This window comes from Tamandua tetradactyla, chromosome X, assembly GCF_023851605.1.
Source record: "Tamandua tetradactyla isolate mTamTet1 chromosome X, mTamTet1.pri, whole genome shotgun sequence".
Classification (NCBI taxonomy): domain Eukaryota; kingdom Metazoa; phylum Chordata; class Mammalia; order Pilosa; family Myrmecophagidae; genus Tamandua; species Tamandua tetradactyla.
In genome coordinates this window covers 1324059-1346179 of record NC_135353.1, presented here as the reverse complement: position 1 = coordinate 1346179, position 22121 = coordinate 1324059, and the positions used below count along the sequence as shown (strand labels likewise).

At 36.7% G+C, this 22121-nt stretch overlaps 1 protein-coding gene across 4 annotated transcripts in view; it reads right to left on the bottom strand.

The window, feature by feature from the left end:
• Nucleotides 1–22121, bottom strand: part of F8 (coagulation factor VIII) — a 298778-nt gene that overhangs the window by 194644 nt on the left and 82013 nt on the right. For all 4 annotated transcript variants that reach the window (XM_077144781.1, XM_077144780.1, XM_077144778.1 and 1 more), the window contains 3 exons: nt 11990–12058; nt 9517–9633; nt 7286–7507 (listed from right to left, as the gene is read on the bottom strand). In XM_077144781.1, coding sequence (XP_077000896.1) covers nt 7286–7507; nt 9517–9633; nt 11990–12058 — 408 coding nt within the window. The remainder of the gene's footprint in view (nt 1–7285; nt 7508–9516; nt 9634–11989; nt 12059–22121) is intronic.

The following is a 22121-nucleotide window of genomic DNA, read 5'->3' as shown; positions in this document are numbered from 1 at the left end:
ATCATTAATCATTTGATCTAGCAATTCTATTAAACATCTACTAAGAATAAGTAGAGATACTAAATTTTTGTGGAGATTCTAAACAAAGATGAATCAAACATGTCTTAAATGCTTAACACCTTCTCCATCCCCCCAAAATTCATTTTCATACAGAATAAATCTTTTTTACAGAATTACATGAGTCATTTATCTCAGTGTTTTTAGTCTTTAAACGTGGACTATTTCAGTTGCATTCTATACTAGTTAAACAGCATGGTTTCTCCTGCCAAATTAATCAGATTACCTCATCATAACCCATTCATTAAATGAAAGTATTTAGTCATGGTAATTCTGTATCTAACAAATAGAAAAATCTGCATTAAATAACAAATTTGTATTTAACAAATTAATAACAATATATTAGCTAAAATATAGATTATGTCAGTTGCCCAGGATGAAAAGAGTCTACATTTCAATATGCCTATGTGAATACGTGTTCTGCTATTACAACAGAAATTTTGAAGTGACTGTTTCTGTAATTTCATGGCTTTTTTCCTTCTTCTTCAAATTGGTCATACTAGAGAAGCAATGTCAGAGAGAATAAATGCATCCCAATCTTCCAGGAAGATGGCCAAATAGACTAGCTCGTGATCAGCCTTGCTCCATGGAAAAGCTAGAGAAGGGACAGGAGGGTGACTGAGGTGGTGATTCGGGAGTGCAGCTGACCTGGGAGAGCTTCTGCACCACCTGGGGCAGCCCTTGCTGCAGAGACCAAGAAACTGAGAGGCACATAGCTGGAGGCTGGTGCGAAGGCGCGGAGCCCACAGGAGTGCACGGACGGGAACATGGGACCAGGGAGCAGCCCTGGGTGCACAGGCTGAGGAACTGAGAGGCAGGAAGCTGGAGCCCGGCACAGAGCCACGGAGCCCCAGACTAGGAAGTAAGCCAGGCCACGTTTCTTGGGCACGTTACCCTCACCAGCGCAACCCTGTGACCAGAGACTCACCCCACACTCCATGCACCTGAACACCCTCACCTGCTTCCATTCCCTGCACTCTAGGAGCCCCCACCCCACCAGCTCCCAGGGAATGTACCTACTCCCCACCCCCACCCCAAGTGCAGCCAGGCCCACCTCTCCTGTACCCCTCCCGAGCACCACCTCCTCTCCCTCTTCCCTGCAGGCTGTTGCAAGCGCATAAAGGCTGTGGGCACAAACCTCCATGCCTAGGCTGCCCCTGCCCCTGCCCCTCCCCAAAGTGTCACACAGCCTCACCCTGGCCGCCCTGAGCTCTGTGCATCTGTTTACGGCACTCCCAGGCCCACACATGCGCACTGGTGCCCAATCACGTCATTCAACTCTGGAAACCGCACTTTAAGGCAGTCCTAGAACCGCGCATGTGCATGGCGCTCTTCTTCACTTTCCAGCTCTGAGAAAGTGCCGACCGAGGCAGCCGGGTCACATCTGCCCCCAGTCTACAAAGGTGTAATGCTGACCTGTTGCCACAACTCTACACATGCACACAAAGGGCCCTGTGCCTTAGACCAGCACACACCAGGGTTATGCCCCCCAGATCTGTACACCTGCACAGCTACATCCTCCCTGGTTGCTGGGCACCCATGTTCACAAGCATCAGCATAACATCCCCACCCTGCACACATACCTGCCCTGAAATAAATCATCATACTAAGTGCTCCACCCCATGCCCTGCTCCCTGCTGTACAATGATCCCATAAACACAAGGCCTAAGACTACTGAAAGAAATCAATCCCCACGGTAAATCAATCAAGATTTTTACATGCTATGAAGACAGCAGAAAATCACCATGCATATCACAATGCAGACATATTAGCCCTGCCTAATGACCAAATTAAAACACCAGAGGAGATACAGACATTGCAACAACTAATCAAAGAGGTTCATACAACTCTACTTAATAAAATAAGTGGGATGGCAAATGACAAACAGGAGATTAATAACACAATAGAAGAGCATAAAGAGGAATTTTGATAGAAAAATAGCAGCTATCACAGAGATTAAGGAATCTGTGCACCAAATAAAAAACGTACTAGAGGCACATAACACCAGATCTGAAGAGACAGAAGAAAGAGTAAGTGATATAGAGGACAGGATAATTGACTTTGAAGACTCAAAAGAGCAAATGGCAAAAAAGAAAAAGATGAAAAAATTTGACTTGGATCTCAGGGAAACAATACACAAAACAAAGTGCACAAATATAAGAATCATTGGTGTCCCAGAAGGGGGAAGAGAGAAATAAAGGGCTAGGAAGAGTAGTTGAGGATATAATGGGGGAAAACTTCCCAACCCTCATAAAGGACATAAATAGACAAGTCAAAGAAGCCCAAAGAACTCCAACTAGAATAAATCCAAACACAAGAAGGCCTTCCCCAAGGCACATACTAATCTTTCTGTCAAATCTTGAAGAGAAGCAGAAAATCTGGAAAGCTGCAAGAGAAAAATAATCTACTACATACAAGGGAAATCAAATAAGATTGAGTTCAGACTACACAACTTGCACCCTGGAGGCAAAAAGGCAGTGGTAGGATATATTCAAGATCCTGAAAGAGAAAGACTTCCAGCCAAGAATTCTGTACCCAGCCAAATTGTCCTTCAAAACTGAGGGAGAGATTAAAGTTTTCACAGACAAACACTTCCTGAAAGAATCTGTCAACAAGAGACCAGCCCTACAAGAAATATTAAAAGGAGTTCTGCTGGCTAAAAACAAAAGAGAGGAGAGGGAGGTCTGGAGAAGGGCACAGAATTGAAGAGTACCACTAAGGGTAATTTAAAGAATACAAACAGAAAGAAGGAAAAGAATATATAGATCTTCCAAATAAAATGAAAAAGATAATATGGTGGACTCAAGAAACACCTTTTCAGTGTATTAGTCTTTTAACTTTGAATGTTGACAGACTAAACATACCAATTAAAAGATACAGATTGGCAGAATGGATTAAGAAACATAATCTAGCTCTATGCTGCTTACAAGAGACTCATCTTAGATGCAAAGATACAAATAGATTGAAAGTGAAAGGATGGAAAAAGATTTCCCATTCAAGTTGTAACCAAAATTAAGCAGGAGTAGTGATACTAATATCAGATAAAGTAGACTTTAAATGTAAAGACATCATAAGAGACAAAGAAGGACACTATACACTAATTAAAGGGTCAGTTCACCAAGAAGATATAAAAATCATAAATGTTTATGCATCTAATCAAAGAGCTCCAAAGTACATGAGACAGACATTGACTAAACTGAAGGGACCAATAGATGATGCAACAACAATAGTAGGAGACTTTAATACACCAATCTCTTCTATAGATAGAACAACCAGGCAGAAGATCAACAAGGAAATAGACAAGTTAAATGACTTCATGAATGGATTAGACCTAACAGACATATATAGGTCATTGCACCCCAAAACAAAGGATATACATTCTTCTCTAGTACCCGTGGAACATTCTCCAGGATAGATCAAATGCTGGGGCACAAAACAAATCATTATAAATTTAAAAGCATTGAAATTATTCAAAGCACTTTATCTGATCACAATGGGATGAAGATGGTTCTAAATAACCATAAAAGAATGAAAACATACACAAATATATGGAGATTAAATAATAGATTTCCTATTTGGTGAGGATGTGTTTTTTGGTTTTCCGTCTCTTGGGAACAATGAAATTATCTAAAATTGAGAATGTTGATAGCTTGTGGACTTTGGGCCATCTACATGATGCCCGATGAGTCCAGGTGGCTGAAGGATGCACTGACAGAGAAGTAGATTGGTGAATGATGGTGTGTACTTATGAACGAAGGTTGTGCTGCTACAAAAAGGAGCAAAGTCGTCAGTTATGCAATGACGTGAATGAACATGTGGTTCACTTTATCTCATTTAAAATGTGGTTCATTTTATCTCATTTGGTGAGATAAAATAAGCCGAAAACAAAAGAACAAGAATGATGTAGTTACCTTTAGAAAATGCTTATAAGAAAACAGGGCCTAGATTGTAAGTTTTTAGAGCAGACATATTAAGTCTGGAGTGGTGATTATTATTTCTGGATTTTGAGAGGCTGTTATATATATTTAAAACCTGATATTTAGCAATAAGATCTAAGCCAAACAGGTTGGGGTTAAAGTAATTCAGAACACAGGGATAAGGAAGATAGTGTCTATATTTTAGAACCACACATACTCTTTGAGACCAATGGAAGAAATGTTTATTTGGTCTGGAACTGAAATTTTCTGTAGTTCATAATCTAATTCAACCTATCAGTATAGCTCATTTGAGCAATGAAACACAGGGAGCCCAGAATAAGAAAGAGGTCCTTTAATCCTGTATAGAATATTGTAATGCCTTGATACATCCTAGAGTATATTAAGCAGGTAATCAAAATATACTGGCAAAGTCCCCTGAGGGATGGGAGAAAGGCTATGGAACTATTAAACTTTACCATCAGGAAATCCCCTGATACTATGTCAAAATTTAGGGACACCCAAATCAATAGACCAAGCCCTCCATCACGAGGCTTACTCTTGTGAAGCTTATTTAGGTAGCAGAGAAGCTTAGACTACCTATAAGCATGCCTAAGAGTTACTTCTGGAGGACCTCTTTTGTTGCTTAGATGTGGCCTCAGTCTCTCTAAGCCCACCTCTGCAAGTGAAATCTCTGCCCTCCCCACTACATGGGACATGACATCCAGGAGTGAAAGTCTGCCTAGCGATGTGGGAGATGACTCCCAGGGATGAATCTAGACCTGGAACCATGGGATCAACAATTCCATCCTGATCAAAAGGAGGGAAAGAAGTATAACTAATAAAGATTCAGTGCCAGAGAGAGTTCAAACAGAGTCGAGAGGCTACTCTGGAGGTGGCTCTTATACAACCTTCAGTTTGACCTTGCTACCTGTCATAACCAGCCAATGCCCAGCCAGGACCATTCCAGCCAATCTTAAAGAACACCTAGGGCAATATATAAGATTCCACAAGGGTTCCATGCACTAGAGTAACTTTCCAGAAACCTACAACCTCCAGATGGGTCCCTGGTCCAGATAAGTCCTGAAACCTAGCCCAGCCTCTCCAGAACATCAGCTAATTCCATCTCCCTACCCCATGTTAGTGACAAAACCTTCCAATATGAAAAGTTTAAAATGGTCATAGCCCAAATACCCTTAAAGAGAGAGATGGAAAGATCAAAGGTGATGGTGGAGTTATACAGAAAAGATAGACTCTAACAAATGAATATGAATGCTGAATCATTACATTGATATTTCTTTTAGTCTGCAGGATCTTAGAGCAGCTAGAAGTAAAAACCTAAAATTGTGGAATTGTAACCCATGTAAAATCTGAAATATGTTCAACTAATTGTGGTGCTGTGCTTTGAAATTTATAGCTTTTTTGTATATGTGATTTTTCACAAAAAAAGGACAAAAAGTTGTGATGATAAAAATATATTATTCCTTCTAGCCTCCTATATTCTGAAGCAGCTAGAAAGAAAACTCTGAGAGGATGGTATGGTAGCCCATGACAAATTCTGGGATCTGTCCTGTAACTACTTGTTGAAGAGTGCTTTGAAAACTATTGCTTTTTATTTCTTTGCTTTGTATGTATATGTTATGTTAGACAATAAAAAAGTTAAAAAAAAATAAATGCATGCCAAAGCAGAGATTTGATTTTACTTTACCATACAATAGAAGACTAGGTGGAAAACAGAATGATGGAGGAAAGCTTAGGAGTTATTAGACTATTATGGTTGGGAGTTTCTCATGAGTAGAGATTTAAAGGCTCATATCTCAAAATAGAAGAAAGTTCTAAATCAGTAAGATACATAATAAAGATATCTGTTTCAAGATTTGAAGAAATTTCTAGGGATACATTGACACTAGGGAATTTAGATTGGGATAGAAGTTGTTTGAAAAGTGAGTTCGATCATAATTTATGTATGCTTAAGTTGAAGGAAGCTCAAACTCACTTTAAGGGAAGAAAGTAAACTTTCCCTAAGTGCTCTTAAAGAATAAAAGTGTCTTCTAGGGTTTCCCTCTCTTTTCCTCATCTTCCTTAATTCTAAAAAATTGTTCCATTCTTGATTTGTGGAATCATGACCAAAATCATACCCACTTCATATCATCAAATTTGTCTGAACATCGCTAAATAATAAACCACCGGAGCTCTAAAAATTACTATTTGGGAAATAATCTGCCTTGAGTCAATTTTATCAAATAAGTGATAAAGCATATTGGTTTATTCCCTATGCTTTAAACCAGCTGCTCTAAATAAAGCACTTCCTGATTGATTGTTGATTTAAAACGAGAATTTAGAGTTAAGAGATCTAGTCCTGTGTAATTGTGAAAACCTTGTGTCTGATTGTCCTTTTGTCCAGGGTATGGACAGATGAGTAGAAAAAAATAAGGACAAAAATAAATAAATAATGGGGGGAAAAGGGGTAAAATAAATTGTGTAGACTGAAATACTAGTGGTCAATGAGAGGGAGGGGTAAAGGGTATTGGATGTATAAGTCTTTTTCTTTTTCTTTTTTTTCTGGAGTGATGCAAATGTTCTAAAAATGTGATGATATTGTGAGCCACTGATTGTAAAGCATGTATGGACAATGTGTGTGAAGATTTGTCAATAAGAATATTTTTTAAATAAAATAAATAATAAGATTTTAAAAGAGATCTAGTCTCGTTGTCGACTGTCCATGCTCTTTCAAGGCCCTTTGAAAATATGGTTAAGTTTTAATATATAATAAATGTAACTTTTTACATAAATTTTGGTCTTATATGTCAACTTATAAAGAATAGACTAAATAAATATGTATTTAAATGTTAATGTCATGTAAAAAGGTTAGTGTGACTGAATAAAGAGTTTATGACTCTGGTCTGGAAGACATCACATTAAATAACTAATTTTAAAACATCAAGTATTTATACAGTTTTTTCAAAATAAATGCTTATTCCTCTTTGGCATAGTTTATTAGATCATTTTATATTTTATTTTTTATTTATTAGTGTTCATAGAAGTACTCTGTCAGGAAATTAGTGCAAGAAATATTCACATCCTCAATATTAGGCAGTAAAGTTTGAAGTGTTGATAAGTATGAGAATGGCATGAAATGATTTATGTTATAAAATGTAAAGCCAATTCTACTGTATCCTAAGTGTTTATCCTCAACAAGATATTCCCTACTACCACAGCATATTGCAGAAAATGAATAAACATTCTTGAGCATAAAAAAAAATAAGTAGAGCTGGATATTTATAATACTTATTTTTAAGATCCACAGATATTACCATGTTGGTGTGAAAAGACATGACAAAACAGTAGGAACTGGCCAAGGTCCATCAAAAGTGTCTGAGCAGTAAGGAAAGTTATCGGTGTGATCTCTAAGGAGGCCTGGCGATGGTTCCTCACAAGAAATGTGTGGCCTTCGAGGAAAATTGAGTGCACTTCAGGGGTGGTGCCCATTCCAATCACATGCCAATAGACCGATCTCCTATGGCATCCGATCAGACCTGTATATTAGAAATAAGAGAGGTATGGCTAAGAAGTAGATAATTCAGAATGGAAAACACTTACTTGGACAAATTGACCTTATAAATTTTGGAAACAAACTTTATGACACTATAATTAATAATAGCTAATATTTACTGAGCACATGTTTTGTGTCAAACACTGTCCAAAGCATTTTACAAGTTTTAACTCATTCACTCCTCACAATAACCCTATGAATGTAAAAACTATTATTCTTACCCCTCTCTCATAGGAGATGAAACAGATGCCTAGAGAGTTTAATTAACTTAGCATTTGAACCCAAGCAGCTGTATATTTAGATTCCACAGTAACTACTAGGCCACAGCTGCCTCTTACTTTGGCTCCTTAAGCTTTCAAATAGATTTCTTTTCCACCGTCATTATCACCACCACCATCTTAATCTAAATTACTATTATTTCTTGTCTGAGGCACTGAAATAGTTTCTTTACAGGTCTCCTCACATCTGGTCATACTCCCCTCCAAGTCCTTCGCCCACAAGGAAACTGCTATAATTTATTTGCAATTCAGATCTGATCCTAGTATCCTACAGCTTGAAATCCTTCAGAGGTGGCCATTTTACTTATAAAGTCAAAACTCTGTAGTATGGCCTAAAAGATCTAAAGGGTTTTGTCCTTGGTATCTCCCACCCTTATCTCACATCATGACTTTCTCTGTTCCTGATCCTGTTTCAAAGCTCAGTTCACGTGGCACTTCCTCAGGGAAGTCTTCCCTGATTCTCCAGTATAGGTCAGGTTCCTTTATTTTAGGATCACATGACATTATATAATTATGTAGTTTTCCCTCAGTTTAGAATTTTTCATATATTGTAAATATTATGATTATTTGATTACTGGATTACTATCTGTCTTTCCATTAAACCACAAGCTTTATGAGAGTAGGGAATTACATGCTTTTTAAAATAATTTCTTTTCTAATTCTAAAATTTATACATATTCATTACAGAGCTATTGGAAAATACAGAAAAGAACTAAGAAGAAAATATCCCTCCTTCCTTACTCTCTTGGGTTTCTTGGACCTCCCAATTTCTTCTCTCTTGGTTTACTTGGTACTTTTACCATAGTGAATATTCAAAGGCTTCTATTTCTGAAAATTTTTTTATTTTTTCCCCAAAGCTGATTCAGAGTTCAGCTATGAAGTACCGGTTGAAAGTAATCTTCCCTCAGAACTTTAAGGTGTTGTTCCATTGTAGTGTCAGTGTAATTTTCATCCTTTAGTACATGACCTGCTTCTCTCAGGGGAAGTTTTAAGTGTCTTTGCTTTATTCTTTGTGCTCTGAAATTTGACAATGATAATTTTTTGTGAAGGCTTTTTTAAACTCAGTCTGCTAGGCACTTTCAGTATGAAGAACTGTATATCTTAATTCTTACCATTTTTCTTGTATCATTTCTTTGATTCTTTTAGAATATATTTGTTTGAAAATATATTCTCAATCTCTTTTCTTTTTATTTCTAGAAGTTATTTCCATTCTATCTTCCTACCTTCTATTGAATTTTTATTTTGACAATCATATTTCTAATTTTTATGAGTCTTTTGTTGCTCTAATTCTTTTCATAGAAAATAAAAAATTTATGATTGTTTCTGGATGTAGAAAGATCATTGCTGTATAGTTTATTGGTTTATAGATGCAGCATCTTCTTGAATATTTATGAAAATACTATTTATATTTTGACCAGTTCTTTTCTAAGTATTACCTTTTCTGAGCTTATTATTCTTTGTTTATATTTGCATTGGTTGACCACTTAAAGTTAAGCAAAAGGAAAGAGAAATATGATTGTGATTTCTATGTATATGGGCAAGCATTCATTTTCAGGTGATTGGAAGAGGAATCTGCCACTATACTTTAAGAACCTAGAGGCCAGGATCCAGTGGGCTTTTCTCTGATGTTCCGAGCTGTTTGAGGAGAGACAGGAGAGAACTCCAGCAGTGAATTCAGAAAACTCTAAGGGTTCTTGAGCAAGCATGTACATACCTGGTAGAGACCTATTTATGTAGCCGTTCACTGTGTGCATTTTAAGCCAGGGCCGAGCAGATGTAGAATCCATAGGCTGTGTCAAGGAGCCATTTGTTTCTGAGTGCCAAGTTTTCCCTGATGAGAGAGGAGGCACAAATAGAGCCAGGTAAGTCTCTGTTTCACAATTTACTCTCCCTCCCTCCTTCCACCCCTCCCTCTTGGTGAACACTGCTCAGATCTTAAGAATTTTTTTCTGTAAAGTAAGCACAATGACATATCCTCTCAAAATCAGTAAGAGGAAGAGAAGACAGCTACCAAAAGGCAGACATTTCTTGCTCAAATTGATTATCCCTCCCTAAATGTGACCATGACAGCAGCGGGAAGAGATAATGATACATGATAACTAGGAGAAGGAAGAATATTGGATAGTTTGAGCCTTGAGGCATTCATTCTATTTATTAGCTGATTCATTTCAAAGAAAGCAGACGAAAATCATCCTAAGAAAAGGGTTGTTGTCAGTCCCTGTCTTACTTTGTTCCAGCTTTTAGTAAGGAAACCTGAAAGTTTCCCAATCTCCTCTCTGAAATTAATAAGAGCTAAAAATTGTAAATATTATTATTGGACAGCTCCTCCTTGAAGTTAGCCCTTTGTGTAAAGGACCGGCAGCTAAAGCTAATACCTTCTGAGGCACCCAGTCTTCTGGCAATTCTCATGAGCTCATTTACCACACATTCATTTGTTCATTCCTTCATACCCATATTAACTGAGCGCTACTGAGTGCTGGGGACTAATGGCACAGAGAAGACAGAGTCCCTAGCTTGAATAGGTAAATTGATAATTTTAACAAAGAGTGAAAAGTGATATAATGAGATGCAAACAGAGGGGGAAGGATATAAGGTCAAGGAAGACAAATATTAATAAAGTAAAAATGATGATATAGTGTGATAAGGAGTAAGCACAAGGTCTGTGGAAATATATAAGCAGGCATCTAACCCAGACTGAATGTCATCATGGGAGAGAGTGGCTAAATGAGTCATTCCTAAAGAATAAGAAGCTTACCTGGTGTAAAGGAGGAGAAAGGCTTTCTAGGTAGAAGGAAAAGCATAAGCAAGCTTCTGGATGAAAGAAAATGCATGATGTGTGGGTGCTGCAAATTGTTCGGTGTGCCTGGAGCCTGGAAGAGGAGGATAAGGAGCATAGGGAGAGGTCAACAAGGATTAGATTATGCATCATCGTATTAAGAAGTTTTGCATTTTACCATTAGGGTTAGTGTGCTAGTTTGAAAGGATTGTGTGCCCTAGAAAAGCCATGTTTTAATCCTGATCCATCTCATGGAAGCAGCTGTTTCTTTTAATCCCTATTCAATACTGTAGGTTGGGAACTTGATTAGATTATCTCCATGAAGATGTGACTCGCCCAATTATGGGTATGCACCTTTGATTACATGGAGATGTGACTCCAACCATTCCATGTTGGTCTTGATTAGTTTACTGGAAGCATCTAAAAGAGGAAACATTTTGGAAAAAGCTTCAGAGCCACGAGAGCACATGAAGAGAGAGACCTTTGGAGATGAATAAAGAAAACATCCCTGGGGGAGCTTCATGAAACAAGAAGCTTGGAGAGAAAGCTAGCAGATGTTGCCATGGTCACCATGTGTCTTTCCAGTTGAGAGAGAAACCCTGAACGTCACTGGCCTTCTTGAACCAAGGTATCTTTTTCTGAATGCCTTAGATTGGACATTTCTATAGACTTGTTTTAATTGGGACATTTCCATGGTTTAAAAACTGTTAACTTGCAACTTCTTAAATTCCCCTTTTAAAAAGCTGTTCCATTTCTCATATATCGCATTCCAGAAGCTGGCAAACTAGTTATTGAAGGGTTTTAAAGATTGGAGTGACATGATCAGATTTGCATTTCCGTATTTTCTCTCCGGATTCTATAGTAATAACTGAAGATCAGAGAACAAGAAAAGACATGAGACTAGTAGGGAGAGAGATGATGGGGGCCTCAATTAAGAAGGTGGTATTATATATGGATGAGAATTTAGAGAAGTAGATCATGTTGATTATCATGATATTACGAGGAGGAGGAAGAGGCAGAAGGACTAATAATGCTTTTGAGGCCTACTGTGTGTCACATAGTGTTTTATGTTATTTACATGAAATCACTCATCTAATCCGCAGTTCTATGAAAAAAGTAGTAGTATTATCTCAGTTTTACATTTGAGGAAACAGAGGGGTTAATTAGCTTGCCAAAGATTGCCCTTCTAATTGTCATCTTACCTTATAGATGCCAATGGAATTACATTGCATTTTTCTTTCTTGTTATTCCTTTTCATCCCCATCTCTTTCATTCCTGAGCAATAATGTAGTTTGTGTTCTTTCTATAATCACATTCCTTGGACATTAGTAGTCTACATTCTCAAGTACCATACTGTGTTAATATATTTGGATTCTTTCAAGAACCCAAATTCATATTGCAGTTCACTAACCTTCATCAAATACAGCAAAAAGTAGTACAAAATGATGCACAGTCTGTGTCTTTTCTTTGGCCAGAATCCCTAGAAAAGAAGTGAGAGAATTTATCTTCTATTCCAAATTCCATCATAGGAAATTGCCACCAGGAGGCGACATTACTTCATCAATGAAACAATGAGTGAAATAAGTCAGACACAAAGGGATAGATAAAGTATGATTCCACTTACATGAAATAGCTAGGTATGCAAATTAATTGCAGAGTTAATGTTTAATGGATGTAGGGTTTCTGTTTGGGGTAATAGGAAAGTTCAGGTAATGAACGGTGGTAAGGATAACGTGAGTAATCCCACTGAATGGAAAGGTTGGGAGTGGCTGAGATAGGAAAATTTATATTGTACGTATGTTGCCACAATTGAAAAAAAGAGCAACTAAATTAAGTGCAATATATGATCCCTGACTGGATATGATGACGGAAAAGAAAAGGCTGAAAAGAACATTATCAGGACATATGAAAAAAATGTAATAAAGACTGTGAGCTTTACATCAATGTTAAATTTCTCATGCTTGCTAACTACTTAAGGTAGTTACATAACTTAATGTTCTTGTATTAGGAAATTTACATGAAAGTATTAAGTATTCAATGAGCATGATGACAACCTACTCTCAAATGTGTAGAGAATAGAAAGACAGGTGACAGATGGTAGATAGATAGATAGATAGATAGATAGATAGATAGATAGATAGATAGATATAGATAGGTAGATAGATAGATAGATAGAATTATATGGCAAAATGTTAAAAATTGGTAGTGTTGGGTATTTGATGTTGGATTTTTTGTATGGGTTTTGTATTATTTTTGCCACTATCTTGTAAGTTTGAAATTATTTCAAAATGAGAAGTTAAAAAAAAGACATGCAAGCCCATAAAGCCACATTTCTTTATACTTTTCCACAGTGGCTGCATCATTTTATATCCACCATCAAGGGTTCCAATTTCTCCACTTCCTCATTAACACTTGCTGTTTTCCATTTTTTAAATTATTGCCAACCTAGTGGGTGTGAAGTGGTACCTTTCATTGTGGTCTGATTTGAATTTCTCTAATGACTAATGATGTTGAACATTTTTTCATGAGCTTGTTGGCTGTTTGCATATCTTCTTTGCAGAAATGTCTATTCAAGCCCTTTGCCCATTTTAAAATTAGACTTTTTCTTTTTGTTTTTGAGTTGTATGAGTTCCTTATAAATTCTGGATACTGGATCCTTATCAGATATATGATGAGCAAATAGTTTCTGCCATTCTATGGGACTATTTTTTTGACAGTGTCCTTTGGTGCACATGAATTTTGATGAACTCCAATTTATCTCTTTTTTCTTTGTGTTTTTAGGGTCATACTTAAGAAACCATCACCAAATCCAAGGTCATGAAAATGTACTGCTGTGTTTTCTTCTAAGAGTTCCATAGTTTTAGCTCTTATATTTAACACTTTGACCTATTTTGACTTCTTATATATCCTGTGAGGAAAGGATCCAACTTCATTCTTTTAAATGTGTACAGTTGTCTCAGTACCATTTGTTGAAAAGACTATTCTTTCCCCCTTTGAATGGTCTAGGTACCCTTAATGTATTGTAATTAAGTTGACCATAGATGTATGGGTCTATTTTTGGACTTTCAATTCTATTCCAAAAGCTACAGTTTTGTAGTAAATATTGAAAACTGGAAGTGTGATTTCGCCAACTTTGTTCTTCTTTTTCAAGATTTATTTAGCTATTGATGGTCTCTTGAACTTCCAGGTGAATTTTAAGATCAGCTTTTTTGTTTCTGAAAAAAAAAACAACAGTTGGGATTTTGCAAAGTATTGCACTGAATCTGTAGATTGCTTTGGGAAACATTGCTTTGGGAGACAATATTTAGTCTTCCAATGGACTGGGCAATTCTTCACTGGAATGTTTTAAACTAGAAATTCAACTTCTTTACTAGTCATTAGGAAATTGAGGCTGTGTATTTCATCTTATGTGAATTTAAGTAGTTTGTAGTATTTAAAACTTGGTCCATTTCATCTAAGTTGTCAAATATATGTGTGTAGAGTTGTTCATAGTCTCTCCTTATTTTCCTTTTACTATCTGCAGGGTCTGTGGTGACATCCCCTATTTCATTCCTGAATTGGTAATTTTTGTATACATTTTTTTTGCTAGAGATTTACCTATTTTATTGGTCTTTTCAAAGACCTGGCTTTTGGTTTCATTGATTCTCTTTTTGCATTTTGTTTTTGCTTTTCAAGTTCATCTATTTCTACATGTCTCTTTACAATTCCTTCCTTCTGATTCATTTGAGTTTTTTTCTACTTTTTTAAGGTGGATGCTTAGATTATTGATTTGAGACCTTTCTTATCGATTTGAGACCTTTTGCTATTTATAAGCATTTAATGCTACACATTTCCCTCTAAGTATTGCTTTAGCTGCATCCCACAAATTTTGTTGTATTTTCGTTTTAGTTCCGTTCAAAACATTTTCTAATTTCCTTTGATAGTTTGTCTTTGACCTCTGGATGTTTTAAGGGTACATTGTTCAATTTCCATGGTTTTGGAGATTTTTAAAATTGTTTTTCTGTTATTGAGGTCTAGTTTATTCCATTATTATCAGGGAATATACTGTGAATGTTTGCAATTTTTTTTAATTTGCTGAGATTTGTTTCATAACACAGGATATAGTCTATCTTGGTAGATGTCCCCTGTGCATTTGGAAAGATGTTCCCTGTGCTTTTGGAAAGAATGTGTATTCCGTTGTTGTGGGGTGCAGTGCTCTATGAACATCAATGAGACCCCATTTGGTTGATAGTGTTTGACTTATTTTATACCCTTGTCAATTCTCTGTCTACTAGTTCTATCTACTACTGAAAATAGTGTTCATACCTCCAACTATAGTTGTGGATTTCTTTATTTCTCCTTTCAGTTCTGTCAGCTTTTGCTTCATATATTTTGAAGCTCTGTTAGGTGATTACACTTTTAGGATTATTGTGTCTTCTTGGCTAATTGACCCTATTATCAATATGCAAATTCTTCTTTATCCTAGTAATTTTCTTTGCTCTTGAGTCTACTTTATTTGACAATAACATAGCTACTCCAGCTTTCTTTCTATTTATATTTGCATGGTAAATCTTTTTTCCATCCTTATGCTTGTAATCTGCCTATATCATTATTTTTGTAATGAATTTCTTATAGATAGCATATAGTTGACTCATGCTTTTCTTTCCAATCTATTAATCTCTGTCTTTAATTGGTGTGTTTAGGCCATTTACATTTAATATAATTGTTGATAAGTTTAGATTTAAGTCTGTCATTTTATTATTTTTTCCTGTTTCTTCCATCTGATGTTTGTTCCTCTGTTTCCCCTTACCTTCCTTCTTTTGAACATTTTTACTATTCCATTTTAATTTGTCTATTGTGATTCTTTACTATATATCTTTGTATAATTTTATGAGTGGTTACTTTAGGGATTACAAATACATACTTAACTTGTCACACTCTTTTTAGAATCAATATTTTACTACTCCAATTGGAATGTAGAAACTTTACCACCATTAGGTCTCTTTACCCTCTCCCCTTTATGCTATAGTTGTCTTAAATGTTATATCTACATATATTAAGAACCCTGTCAGACAATGTTATATGTGTTGCTTTCAATCATTAAATATGTTTTAAAGAAATTTGTGAGTTTGTCTCCCATGTAAGTTCAGTTTTTATTGTCTTTGCACAGCTACTTGGATTCATCAGCATGTGTGTCACCAAGTGGTCACGATGGTATTTGAGTGGAAGTCTCTCAGTTTTCAAAGTCTTTTGTATGCTAATTAGGAGTAGGTCCATGGACATGCAGATTGGGAATTATTTGGGAGTTCATGCACAACTATAGGTTTACTTCCCTCTCCATTACCTCTTCCCTCTCCATTATCTCTCCAGAACTTTCTAGGTCTCTGGGCTGCCCGTTTTGGTTCTCTGAACAGAAACTGCCCACTTTCATATTGTGCCACATCTGGCTTCAAGCAGTGGGAAGATAGAGAAGAAAAAGAACAAAAGGGTTTTGCCCTGCCTTCTTGGACCTGAAACTTCACCAAATGGAGAAGAATGTCTTCAGAGTTTTGCCTCCTGCAGGCTTATATTGCCAGCCACTATTACTGCCATAGGTGTAACCTGGGGGGTGGAGTGTGAATAAAAGGAGAGAAAAAATGTTCACTTTCAAGTTTCAATTTTATTTTATTCAGATTAGGGAATGCTGGAGGGGAGAAAAAAGTTAAAGGCTCTGCCAGTTTGGTGGCACTTTGAACTCTGATGCCCTTTTCTGATCTGTTTGTTGTTCTTTGCTTTTTGGAATTCTCAAATAGCTGGGATGTGCATTTTATCAAGGTTTTATAGTTGAGTTCAGTGGTATATAGCAGGTGGTATATGCTTACTCTTTCTAACCTGGAAGTAACACTTTTGGTGACATTTTAATTCAATTCTCTGTAAATTTCATGTGTAAACATTAATGTTTTCATGATTTCATTGTTTCATTAGCCTATATATTCCATAAACTACACACTTTGATTTCAGTACTTCATCATCAATTATGGCTATGAAACTGAACTCAATATATGTCAGATGATACTTCCAAGTGAAACTGTAATGAATTGTTCTGGTCTTTGTTTTTTTTAAATCATCACATTCATCATCATCACTCAGAAAGTGTATAGTGGTTTTAAAATACATTCACAGACTAAAGCAAAAAATGTTTATTTGTTACAAAATTTATATTTTGACTAGAGAATTTCCCAATATAACTCACGTAGATAGTTTGATTGAATGTCATAAGTACTTGGAATCTCAGGTAGCACATGAGATTTTGTTGGTTTGTCCAGAGTGATGCCTCAATGAATCCCAGAGTGATTTGATCAGTGACTGGAAAAGTATTTGCAAGCCCCCTTTGGGGAATGGTGAGAGCGGGGAGAAATTCAACTTCCCCCAAATTGAATTCTTGATATTCTCACAAGCAGTGTGGACAACCAAAGCTATAGGCTGAGCCCCCAGTCTTGGGGTGTGTTCATATGAAACTTAACCCCACAAAGGATAGGTCAAGTCTACTTAAAATTTAGGCCTAAGAGTCACCCCCAAGAGAGCCTCTTTTGTTGCTCAGATGTGGCCTCTCTCTCCAGCCAACATGACGAGCAGCCTCACCACCCTACCCCTCTCCGCATGGGACATGACTCCCAGGGGTGTGGACCTTCCTTGCAACATGAGACAGAGATCATGGAATGAGCTGAGACTCAGCATCAAGGGACTGAGAAAAGCCCTAGAATGAGCTGAGAATTAACATCAAGGGATTGAGAGAACCTTCTCGACCAAATAGGGAAGAGTGAAATGAGACTAAGTGTCAATGGCTGAGAGATTCCAGAGTCGAGAGGTTATCCTGGAGGTTATTCTTATGCATTAAGTAGATATCACCTTGTTGTTCAAGATGTAGTGGAGAGGCTGGAGGGAACTGCCTGAAAATGTAGAGCTGTGTTCCAGTAGCCATGTTTCTTGATGATGATTGAACAATGATAATAGCTTTCACAATGAGACTCTGTGAATGTGAAAACCTTGTATCTGATGCTCCTTTTAGCTACTATATCAACAGAAGAGTAGAACATATGGAATAAAAATAAATAATAGGGGGAACAAATGTTAAAATAAATTTAGTTTGAAATGCTAGTGGTAAATGAAAGTGAGGGGTAAGGGGTATGGTATGTATAATCTTTTTTTTTCTCTATTATTGTTTTACTTCTTTTTCTGTTGTCTTTTTATTTCTTTTTCTAAATCGATGCAAATGTTCTAAGAAATGATGAATATGCAACTATGTGATGATATTAAGAATTACTGATTTATATGTAGAATGGAATGATATCTTAATGTTTTGTTTGTTAATTTTTTTAATTAATAAAAAAAGTTAAAATATATATATATAAATATATATTCACAAATTCCTTGTCTATCCTTTCATCAAAAGAAGTCTAGTTCCCTTCACCTACTATGGGCTGGCTTTAATGATTCATTCTAACACAGTGTGGTGGAAGTAATGTGTGATTTCTGAGGCTAAGTTAGAAGAAGTGATATGGCTTCCACTGGGGTCTCTGTAGAGACCATATAAAAAGTCTGAGCATGAGCCACCATATAAAAAGTCTGGCCCCAATCCATAGCTTCCATGCTGGAGAGATCATGTGAAAAGTCTTACAAGCCCAGGTGCCAAACATGTGAATAAGGTCATCTTTGGAATGATCTCAGCCCTAGTTATTGTTTGGTGGCAACCTCTTGAGAGTCCCTGAGCCAGAACAGCCAGGTCAAATGACTCCCAACTTTCATGAGAGCCCCCCAAAACCAAAAAATCTGATAAATAATTGCTGTTTTATTAAGCCACTAAGTTATGGGGTTATGTAGTAATAGATAAATGGAACAACAGAAAGTTCATGGAAACTGATTTCACCATTAAAAATTAGGATTAAAATAAATTATGCAAAGTTTATTTCACTAATTTAGTTTATGTTATTAGGCTACAAATTAAAACAGGATTGATTAAACTAAGAAGATTTTTAAAGTGTTATAAATATAAATGAGTGCTTACTTTTACAGATCTTAATATATATTTGGGTCACAGATGACAAACTAACCATCTGAACTGGTACATACACCATCGATCACACATTTGGATGTGTTTACCTCTGTAGAGATTTCAGGAAATCTAATTCAAAATTTGCAAAAGCAGAGGAGAGTGGTAATCACTACTGAGACAGCCCCTGTGATAGCTGACTTAGAAAGTAGCAATGCTTTGAAAAGACAAACAATTCTGGAACTGGGCTGTTCTAGACGCCATCTTAAGAGTACATCGTGTATCAAAGAAAACAAACAAACAAAATAACCAAAAAAAGAAATTAAAGAGAACAAAAATTAACAATAACAAAAAGATTGCATTATGGCTACATAATTGTGCCAGTCTGAATCTGTGGTGGACCCCAGGAAAGCCATGCTCTTTAATCCTCATTCAATATTGCTGGGTGGGAGCATTTTGATTGTTTCCATGAAGATGTGACCCACCCAATTATGATGATTTCCATAGAGGTGTGTCTCCACCCACTGAAGGTGGAGTTGCTTACTGGAATCCTTTAAAAGAGGAAACATTTTGGAGAGAGTCCCTTTTGGTAGAGCCACGAGAAGGCCAGCAGATGCCGCCATGTTCACCATGTGCCTTGTCACTTGAGAGACAAACCATGAATTTCATTGGCCTTCTTGAACCAAGGTATCTTTCCCCGGATGCTTTAAATTGGACATTTCTATAGACTTGTTTTAATTGGGATATTTTCTCGGCCTTAGAACTGTAAACTAGCAACTTATTAAATTCCCCTTTTAAAAAACCATTCTGTTTCTGGTATATTGCATTCCGGCAGCTAGCAAACTAGAACAATAATTTAAGCATCACTCCCCTCAGAGACTGGATTATTCTCTTTTCCGTGGGTATGATGCTAGGGGAAAAAACTCTTTCAGGTGAAAGAACACAAATGCTATCATTTATGAATAGACCCAATTGACTGCTACTTTCCTGCATATTTCATCTGAATCCCATCTTATTTTTTTTTCTTTTTTTGGCATGGCCAGGCTCTGGGAATCTAGCCTGGGTCTCTGGCATAGCAGGCGAGAATTCTGCCACTGAGCCCCTGTTGCACCGCCCTCAATCTCACCCTATTTTTTGTTAGAGAAGTTGTAGGTTTACAGAACTATCATGCATAAAATAGACAGTTTCCATGTACCACCCTATTATTTACAACTTGCAGTAGTATGATATATTTGTTATAATTAAAGAACATTTTTCTAACTGTACTATTAACTATAGTCTATGGCTTAAATTGGAGTTCCCTGTTTGTGGTGTACAGCCCAATGGATTTTGAAATATATATTTTATTCTAGTAACACATGTACGACCTAAATTAACCCCCTTTACCCTCATTCAAATAAAATGCTGTTAATTACATTCACAATGTTGTACTACAGTCACCACCCTCCATTACCAAAACTTTCTATCATCCCAAATAGAAACAGTGCACATTTTAAGCATTAACTCCCCATTCCCTCCCCTTACCCCAACCCCTAGTAACCTATATTCTAGATTCTTGTGCTATAAGTTTACTTATTCTAATTGTTTCATATCAGTGAGATAATACACTATTTGTCCTTTTGTGTCTGGCTTATTTCATGCAACATGATGTCTTCATGGATAGTCCATGTGCATGCACGTATCAGGACTTCATTACTTTTTACAACTGAATAATATTCTAATGTATGTGTATACCAAATTTTATTTAGCCATTCATTGGTTGATAGACACTTGGGTTGCTTCCCTCTTTTGGCAATTGTGAATAATGCCACTATAAACGTTGATGTGCAAATATCTGTTCAAGACCCTGTTTTCAGTTTTTTTTTTTTTGGTCTATACGTAATACAAGTAATGGGATTGCAGGTCATATGGTAGTTTGATTAGCTTTCTGAGGAGCTGCCAAACTGTCTTACACAGTGGCCGCACCATTTTACATTGCCACCAGCAATGATGAGTGTTCTTATTTCTCCACATCCTCTCCAGCACTTGCTATTTTCTGTTATTTTAATAGCAGCCATTCTAATGGAAATGAAAGGGTACCTCATTATGGTTTTGAATTGCTTTTCCCTGTTGCTAATGATGCTGAGCATCTTTTCATGTGCTTCCTGGCCATTTGTATATCCTCTTTGGAGAGATGTCTGTTGAAGTCTTTTGCCATCTTCATTCTTTTGCATATGGATATCTAGTTTTCCAAGCACCATTTTTTAAAAAAAGTATTATTTCACAATTTAGTGAGCTTCGAACCCTTGTCAAAAATCAGGTGGCCATAAATGTGAGGGTTGCTTTCTGAACTCTCAATTTTATTCCATTGGTCTATATGTTTGTCTTTGTGCCGTACCATGCTGTTTTGATTACTGTGGCTTTGTAGTAAGTTTTAAAATCAGGAACTGTGAGTCCTCTAACTTCATTCTTCTTTTGCAAGATGGCTTTAAGTATTTCAGGCTCTTTACCCTTCCCTATAAATTTCATGATTGGCTTTTTCATTTCTGCAAAGAAGACTGTTGGGATTTTTACTGGGATTGCATTGAATCTATAAATCGCTTTGAATATAACTGAAATCTTAACAATATTTTGTCTTCCAATCCATGCACATGGAATGTCCTTCCAGTTTTGCAAGTTTTCCTTGATTTTTTTAAGCAATGTTTCATAGTTTTCTGTGCATAAGCCTTTTACATAGTTATACGTATGTGTCTCCACCCATTCAAGGTGGGGTTGCTCAGTGGAGCCCTTTAAGAGGGAACCATTTTGGAAAAAGCTTTACAGCCACCAGCACCAACATAGCCAAACAGCCAGAGACTTTTAGAGATGCATAAAGAAAATGCCCCTGGGTGAATCATTGAAGAAGCCTGGAGAGAAAGCTAGCAGATGTCTCCATGTGCCTTTCCAGCTGAGAGAGAAACCCCAGACATCACTGGCTTCTTGAGCCAAGGTATCTTTCCTTAGATGCCTTAGGTTGAACATTTTTATAGCCTTACCTTAATTTAGACATTTTCACATCCTTAGAACTGTAAACTTGCAACTTAATAAATTCCCCTTTTTAAAAGCCATTCTGTTTGTGTAATATGGCATTCTGGCAGCACTCACAAACTAAAATAAGTGGTGACAGTGAGCATCCTTGTCTTATTTGTGATTTTAGAGATAAAGCTTTCAGTCTTTCACCACTATGATGCTAGTTGTGAGGAACTATAATTATTTTCTAGTTTTCTAAGTATTTTTTGTTTGTTTGTTTGTTTTTGCTTTTTTTTGGTGCATGGTCCAGGAATCGAATCTGGGTCTCCCACATGGAAGGCAGGCATTCTAACCTCTGACCTACCCGTGCACCCCTCCCTAAGTGTTTTTATCAAGAAGTGGTGCTGGATTTTGCCAAATGTCTTTTCTGCATCAATTGAGATCATCAATAGTGTTTCCCTTCTTTTTAATGTGGTATATTACATTAATTGATTTTCTTATGCTGAACCATACCTGGGATAAGATGCACTTGATATTGCATAATTCT